This window comes from Mirounga angustirostris, unplaced genomic scaffold (assembly GCF_029215605.1).
Source record: "Mirounga angustirostris isolate CCGP_5_RB_7025 unplaced genomic scaffold, mMirAng1.0.hap1 SCAF_17, whole genome shotgun sequence".
Lineage (NCBI taxonomy): Eukaryota > Metazoa > Chordata > Mammalia > Carnivora > Phocidae > Mirounga > Mirounga angustirostris.
The window spans coordinates 26,046,701-26,055,492 of NW_026991725.1; the positions used below are offsets into that span (position 1 = coordinate 26,046,701).

The following is an 8,792-nucleotide window of genomic DNA, read 5'->3' on the forward strand; positions in this document are numbered from 1 at the left end:
AAAAATATGGCTCAGCCCAGTCTTCGGGGTTTCTTCTGTACGTGGATGTTTAATTGCCCGTTTCTCAGAATCTTTTAAAAGGAGATATGTGAGATAGTTACTTGAGAGGCAGGGGAAACATTAAAATTAAAAGTAGGTCCTGACCTTGGAATTTAAAATGATGTTAAGCTTAGGGCTTAATATATTTGACTATTCAGGCAATTTTCTTCAAGTATGTACATATCCTTGTGAGGCCTCCTTTTGCCTCTGAGATTTATGTTGATGTCATCAGACAGTGTCATTCTGCTGAACATATTTATAGGTTTATGATGTGCACACATGTGTCAAGAGTTTGGTATTTACAGCATTAAACACAAGACAGCATGTGGTTTGGGGCACAGTGATGGTTATTTAGTTTTAAAGTGAAGTAAGAAATGATCCTTCTCAAAATGTGTGCCCTCATATAATTGGGAAGTCGAAACCTCTGGGACTTTTTTCCTGCCAGATTCACCTTGCTGTCTTTTCATGGATTTGAGGGAATAAGTGAATATCAGAAATAAAAAAAACCCACATCATCTTGATTGGGAAGTTCAGAGCCTGCTAGATGATTTTCTGTATCAATCCACTACATTATCTGTGTACGCAATTATGTATAAATATTTAAATAAACTCTCAAAGGACATTGGGTTTTTTTTTAACCAGGAGTCTGAACATATTAAAACATAGTTCCGTAAGACTATATATGGTCTGAAAAATGAGCTTGCAACAAGAAAAGTTCTTTCTTTTCAGAAAAACCAACTGCTGACCTGCCTATTTCATTTTTCAAAACTGTCAAAGCTGGTAGTCACTTCCTATCAAACATTTAAAAAATTCCTTCCACTTTAATTCAGTGATAATATTAACATATCATGTCCAAAGCTAGTACATAACTACAGTCAAGGACGCTGGTAAGCAAATCCACTCATTATAAGTCAAATATTTATTCAATCTCTAATATATTCTGAAAATTGTGGGAGAGAGAGAAAAATAGGAGGCATGGTGCCTGCCCTCCAAGAGTACAAGGTCTGATGGAAAAGGCTAGAAATCCCTTTGCGTATGATTCAAACAATGTGTAATTAAGTACAGGACAGAGTAATGGGAGGAGTTCTGGAGCTAGGTTTGAATCCAGATTATAAGTTACATGTTGTGTACCCTAGATGAAGTTATTTGGGCTTTAGTTTTCTCAACTACAAACTACAAACTACTCCCCGTCACTCGATTTCCCTTAATGATAAGGTCTTACAATACCATTGTGCGTTTGTCAAAACTAAAAAACCAACATTGGTACATTGCTGTTAATTAAACTTCAGATGCTATTCACATATCACTAGTTTTTCCATTACTGTCCTTTTTCTATTCCAGAATCCAATCTGAGATCCCACAATACATTTAGTCATCATGTCTCCTTAGTCTCCTCTGGTCAGTGACAATTTTTTCTCAGTCTTTCCTAGTTTTTCATGACCTGAACAGTTCTGTGGTGTACTCGTTAGGTAGGGTACAAACTACTTTTAATCTTATTTGACAGTTGAGGAACCTGAGGCAGGGAGAAGCTAAATGACATGACCAAGGATACATAGCTAGTAAGTGATAGAGCTATGATTTAAAGCAAGGACAGTCTGGTTGAGGAGACTACTCTCTTGACTGTCATATAGGGGACATTGCTCTGATAAGAGTGTAGGCTGCACTTTGCCCCAAGATTAGTAGCAGGTAAGATTTGGTAGAAATGACTATACCAGATTATTGGGGGTCTTGACAGCCACACTGAAGAATTTAGCCTTGATTCAGTAAAAATAATAAATAAATCTTGAGTTATCCTAGAGTTTGTTTTTTTTTATTAAATGTTTTTATTTATTTATTCATGAGAGTCAGAGAGAGAGAGAGAGGCAGAGGCAGAGGGAGAAGCAGGCTCCCAGCCTAGCAGGGAGCCCGATGCGGGACTCGATCCCAGGACCCTGGGATCATGACCTGAGCCGAAGGCAGATGCTTAACCAACTGAGCCACCCAGGCGTCCCTCCTAGAGTTTTGAGCAATTCAATTTAGCCAATATTTATAGTAGGGATAGAAGCCTTGGTCTGACAGAGGTGTAGTTTGGATGAAGGGAGAGGCATGGTCTTACTCAACCAAGGTTAACTAGGAGACTGTGATCGGAGGTCTGGTGATCAGTGTCTAAATTAGGCTAGAGTCAGTGAAGATGGAAAGAAAGGCCTGGAGGCCAGGAGAAATTTGAAGGAAAAATGATATGACTTGGTTTTCTGTTCCATTATCAAGGATAAACAATTATTAACTTTACAGGTAGTTTGTTTTTGCCTTGAACTGGGTTATTGAAACATCAGAAAATCAAAAATGTGTTTGAGTTGCCAAACATTCTATATTTCATTGCAGGGTTAATGACCCAGTCAGTGTTTTTCTTGTGCTGAGGTTGCTAATCAGTATTTAAAGTCTGACTTTAAAAAAAGATAATTTGTTTTCACCTTAGAAACATAATCAGTTTTTCCTAGACTCTCAGTATATACTCATTTTGTCTTAAACTGTAATCACCTCAGAGAAAGTGAGTTATTATATACAACCAAATATACAATTTAGAGGGATAGTGGAAAGTGTATTGTTAAGTGGCATATACTTTCTCCTGGATAAAGAGAGCCATACGTAATCCTATTTGTCTTGGACATACTGCTGTCTGCAAAGGAGGTGTGTGCTTTGGTGTAGTGGAAAGAGAAGTGGCTTATGGATTCAGGCAGTTTTAGGTTTAATCCCCTCTCTGTCACTTACTATTTGTGTAACTTTGGGAGTCTCTGTTTTCTCTCCTGTAAGGTGTAGAGAATGATGGTAGTTACCTGTCTGTGTTTTTTTGTTAGAAATAAATGAAACATCTACCTCTGAAACAAATAATACATTAGATGTTAAAAAAAAAAAAAGATAGTAGGAAGGGAAAAACGAAGGGGGGGGGAATCGGAGGGGGAGACGAACCATGAGAGACTATGGACTCTGAGAAACAAACTGAGGGTTCTAGAGGGGAGGGGGTGGGGGAATGGGTTAGCCTGGTGATGGGTATTAAAGAGGGCACGTATTGCATGGAGCAGTGGGTGTTATATGCAAACAATGAATCATGGAACACTGCATCAAAAACTAATGATGTAATGTATGGTGATTAATATAACATAATAAAATTAAAAAAAATAAATAAAATAATGCCCATGAAGCACAAATTAGAATGCCCAGTAGATATTCACCAAACGTTAGCTATTATGAATGAAAGTAGCAAAAGTGATAAAGTGGGATGGGGTTGGTTAGTGGCATGGAGTACTTGTTACTTGAAATGCTTCTGGAGGATCTAGAACCATAGACTTTTTTTTTTTATTCTTATGTTAATCCCCATACATTACATCATTAGTTTTAGATGTAGTGTTCCATGATTCATCGTTTGTGCATAACACCCAGTGCTCCATGCAGAATGTGCCCTCCTCAATACCCATTACCAGGCTAACCCATCCTCCCACCCCCCTCCCCTCTAGAACCCTCAGTTTGTTTTTCAGAGTCCATCGTCTCTCATGGTTCATCTACCCTCCGATTTCCCCTGCTTCATTCTTCCCCTCCTGCTACCTTCTTCTTCTTCTTCTTTTTTTTCCTTAACGTATATTGCATTATTTGTTTCAGAGGTACAGATCTGAGATTTAACAGTCTTGCACAATTCACAGTGCTTACCAGAGTACATACCCTCCCCAGTGTCTATCACCCAGTCACCCCATCCCTCCCACCCCACCCCCCACTCCAGCAACCCTCAGTTTGTTTCCTGCGATTAAGAATTCCTCATATCAGTGAGGTCATATGATACACGTCTTTCTCTGTTTGACTTATTTCGCTCAACATAATACCCTCCAGTTCCATCCACGTCGTTGCAAATGTCAAGATCTCATTCCTTTTGATGGCTGCATAATATTCCATTGTATATATATATACCACCTCTTCTTTATCCATTCATCTCTCGATGGACATCTTCGCTCTTTCCACAGTTTGGCTATTGTGGACATTGCTGCTATAAACATCAGGGTGCATGTACCCTTTCGGATCCCTACTTTTGTATCTTTGGGGTAAATACCCAGTAGTGCAATTGCTGGATCATATGGTAGCTCTATTTTCAACTTTTTGAGGAACCTCCATACTGTTTTCCAGAGTGGCTGCACCAGCTTGCATTCCCACCAACAGTGTAGGAAGGTTCCCCTTTCTCCGCATCCCCGCCAACATCTGTCGTTTCCTGACTTGTTAATTTTAGCCATTCTGACTGGTGTGAGGTGGTATCTCATTGAGGTTTTGATTTGGATTTCCCTGATGCCAAGCGATATTGAGCACTTTTTCATGTGTCTGTTGGCCATTTGGATGTCTTCTTTGGAGAAATGTCTGTTCATGTCTTCTGCCCATTTCTTGATTGGATTCTTTGTTCTTTGGGTGTTGAGTTTGATGAGTTCTTTGTAGATTTTGGATACTAGCCCTTTATCTGATATGTCATTTGCAAATATCTTCTCCCATTCTGTCCCTTGTCTTTTGGTTTTGTTGACTGTTTCTTTTGCTTTGCAAAAGCTTTTTATCTTGATGAAGTCCCAAGAGTTCATTTTTGCCCTTGCTTCCCTTGCCTTTGGCAATGTTTCTAGGAAGAAGTTGCTGCGGCTGAGGTCGAAGAGGTTGCTGCCTGTGTTCTCCTTTAGGATTTGGATGGACTCCTGTCTCACATTGACGTCTTTCAACCATTTGGAGTCTATTTTTGTGTGTGGTGTAAGGAAATGGTCCAGTTTCATTCTTCTGCATGTGGCTATCCAATTTTGCCAACACCATTTGTTGAAGAGACTGTCTTTTTGCCATTGGACATTCTTTCCTGCTTTGTCAAAGATGAGTTGACCATAGAGTTGAGGGTCCATTTCTGGGCTCTCTATTCTGTTCCATTGATCTATGTGCCTGTTTTTGTGCCAGTACCATGCCGTCTTGATGATGACAGCTTTGTAATAGAGCTGGAAGTCCGGAATTGTGATGCCGCCAGCTTTGCTTTTCTTTTTCAACATTCCTCTGGCTATGCGGGTTCTTTTCTGGTTCCATACAAATTTTAGGATGATTTGTTCCATTTCTTTGAAAAAAGTGGATGGTATTTTGATGGGGATTGCATTGAACGTGTAGATTGCTCTAGGTAGCATTGACATCTTCACAATATTTGTTCTTCTAATCCATGAGCATGGAACGTTTTTCCATTTCTTTGTGTCTTCCTCAATTTCTTTCATGAGTATTTTATAGTTTTCTGAGTACAGATCCTTTGTCTCTTTGGTTAGATTTATTCCTAGGTATCTTATGGTTTTGGGTGCAATTGTAAATGGGATCGACTCCTTAATTTCTCTTTCTTCTGTCTTGTTGTTGGTATATAGGAATGCCACTGACTTCTGTGCATTGATTTTGTATCCTGCCACTTTACTGAATTCCTGTATGAGTTCTAGCAGTTTTGGGGTGGAGTCTTTGGGGTTTTCCACAGAAAGTATCATATCATCTGCAAAGAGAGTTTGACTTCTTCTTTGCCGATTTGGATGCCTTTTATTTCTTTTTGTTGTCTGATTGCTGTGGCTAGGACTTCTAATAGTTTGTTGAATAGCAGTGGTGATAGTGGACATCCCTGCCGTGTTCCTGACCTTAGGGGGAAAGCTCTCAGTTTTTCCCCATTGAGAATGATATTCGCTGTGGGTTTTTCATAGATGGCTTTTATGATATTGAGGTATGTACCCTCTATGCCTATACTCTGAAGAGTTTTGATCAAGAAAGGATGCTGTACTTTGTCAAAAGCTTTTTCTGCATCTATTGAGAGGATCATATGATTCTTGGTCTTTCTTTTGTTAATGTATTGTATCACATTGATTGATTTGCGGATGTTGAACCAGCCTTGCAGCCCAGGGATAAATCCCACTTGGTCGTGGTGAATAATCCTTTTAATGTACTGTTGGATCCTATTGGCTAGTATTTTGGTGAGAATTTTTACATCCATGTTCATCAGGGATATGAACCATAGACTTTTAAAGCTGAAAGTGTCTCTGGAGAGCTTCTGGTCTACCAGCCTGTTTTGTTTTTTTTTTTTAAGATTTTATTTATTTGACAGAGAGAGATACAACAAGAGAGGGAACACAGGCAGGGGGAGTGGGAGAGGGAGAAGCAGGCTTCCCGTGGAGCAGGAAGCCCAATGCGGGGCTCGATCCCAGGACCCTGGGACCATGACCTGAGCCGAAGGCAGACGCTTAACGACTGAGCCACCCAGGCGCCCCTACCAGCCTGTTTAACTGATTTAAGACCTGAGACCCACAGAGCTCAAGTGACTGGCTCAGGGCCACAGAAGCAGCTCAAGTGGAGAGCCACACATTTTCTGGGTTCCATCTGGGGCATTTTAACTAGCGCCAAGGATCTTTGAATGACTAAAGATCCACAGTGGTAATACTTGGACACTCAGACTTATTTTCAGTATTAAAAATAAAGTCTAAATATTTATCCCTTACAAGCATGGATGAAAATGTCAAACTTCTTTGCTTTTGACTAAAAAAGAGGTAACTTGGGTATATTAATCCTAAAATTCTCACTAATGCTTATAAATGTATTTATGAACAAACATGAAGGAAGCAATGAATTACAGTTTTACAAAGGTATATGGGAAAAATAATGTTTTTCAAGAAATAAGGGGATGCCTTTTGGTGAGAAAGGTAAGAACAGTAGTGTGGCAGTAATGGCGAGTGACCATCTCTCACCATCCAGATCGGGGCTCTGTTGGGTTGTTTGATTCTCACAGTAATCCTGAGACATGAGCAGGGATAAGAGTATCATTTCTGCTGTGATAACAAGGAAACTGATGCTGGAAGGGAAGTGAATGGCCCAAAGTTCCAAGGCAAGTCCAAGAAAATATATGAGATTGCACGTTGGGTACTTTCTGTAAAAACCTTACACACTTGGAATTTTCCAGGACAACTAAGGAGATGAATTAATGGTCATCATAAAAGTTTTGTTCTAAGAGGAACTGTGTATTTTTGCTTCCAGAATTGTGTGCCTATTTCTTGTGGATGGAGACTACTGCTCTATAGCCTAATATTTTCAGTTCATTTTAATGCCATGATATTATATGTCACTTGGATTAGTAAACTTTCAAAGATAATTCTGACTCATGTAAACCAAGCCTCATTTGAGGGAGTAAGGAATACCCAATGAATGCTAATATTCAGAATTGATTTTTCTAGAAGACGGAATATATCAAGAAATGGGTGTTTGTTCTTCCCCAAATTACATTGCATTTTGAACTTGGAATTTCACTAATGACTATAAGGGAATCAAAATTATTTCTACATGACAGCAAAGCGATCAATTTGTTTAGTCAGTTAAGGAAGAAAGAAAAGTCAATTTCAGGGACAATGGAAATTAAAATAAGTAAAACATTTAAAAAACATACCAATCTCCAGGTTCCAGCATAGGGCTTGGCATAGTGGTTGTCTTAAAAAAATACCTATTAAGTAAAAAGATCCTACAAAATGACCTAGTGAATTTTTCACTTTTCAACCCATCACAAAGAGCCAGTATCTAATTTTCCTTTTTTTTTTATTGAAGATTTTATTTATTTGAGAGAGAGAGAGTGAGAGAGAGCATGAGAGGGGAAAGGGTAGAGGGAGAAGCAGACTCCCCGCCGAGTTAGGAGCCCGATGCGGGACTCAATTCCGGGACTCTGGGATCATGACCTGAGCTGAAGGCAATTGCTCAACCAACTGAGCCACCCAGGCACCCCAGTATCTAATTTTTCAATGATTCCACCACACATGCTCTCCTTCTGCTGGGATAAATCTTGGATAAGATGACCTGCTATTCAGGTTTAGGTAGGCATTCCACTTTCCCTGAGAGGAAATATGATAATAAATCATCACAAAGCCACATTTGCTAAGCCAGAATAGAGTTTATTAAGGAATAGTCAAAATGGTTATTTCTCAAAGAACAATGAAATGGCCTAAAAGAAAGAAGGTCTCCAACTCCACTCAAAGGAGGAGAGAAGAAGTTGGGCGAATTCATGAAAACATGGCCCAGGGACTTGGGATTGATTTAGCCTGATGTAGGTAATAGCAGGTGTTGAAGTCCTGATGATGAGCCCACATTTCCGAACCTGTGCAGAGACGGGTTGCTTAGCAGGGTTCACAGGGACTCTGACAGCCAGGCTGAACGTAGGTGGTCAGGTTAATCCCACTCATTCCAGGAGTTGGGTAGTAAGAATTGAGCAGCCAGCATGTTGGCACATAGGTGTCAGGCTCACAGCAGGGTGGGGGGCAGGTGTCGCAGCAGGTGGGCTGGAGGAGGCTGATGTCATGGGGGCAGGTGCTGGGCAGGCAGACTCCGCACCGGCAGCATTTGTCAGAGGAGCAGATGGTGGTGGCGGGGCCGGTGGGAACACTGCAGCAGCAGGGAACACAGCAAGCCATGGTGTCGGGAGTTAGATTTTTTTTGGGTTGAGAAGAGAAGTCTATTGGTGTCTCAATGCTTCTCTCTTCTGCCTTGGCTCTTATATACTCACCTCCCTGGGCGTCAGCCTATTACCAAGATTTTTTTCCCCTGTGTTTCAGTTTATAGCTATCTCCATTAAAACCATCCAATTACTTAAGTGTTTATTACCTGAGACACACTCTTTGTCTCATAAAAGGGGTTTAGGTTGTTTTGTTGTCAAATTAGGACTCTTCATGTTGGCTCTTTGTCACTTTAAGGACATTTCATTTCAGTCTTCAAAGGCAACG

The 8,792-nt window shown here is 40.2% G+C and overlaps 1 protein-coding gene across 1 annotated transcript; it reads right to left on the bottom strand.

Moving 5' to 3' along the window:
* Window positions 1-8,189: 8,189 nt before the first annotated feature.
* Window positions 8,190-8,483, bottom strand: LOC123853481 (keratin-associated protein 3-1). Its single transcript, XM_045888061.1, has one exon. The coding sequence runs from the start codon at window positions 8,481-8,483 to the stop codon at window positions 8,190-8,192; it is 294 nt and encodes a 97-aa protein (XP_045744017.1).
* Between the last annotated feature and the right edge of the window lie 309 nt (window positions 8,484-8,792).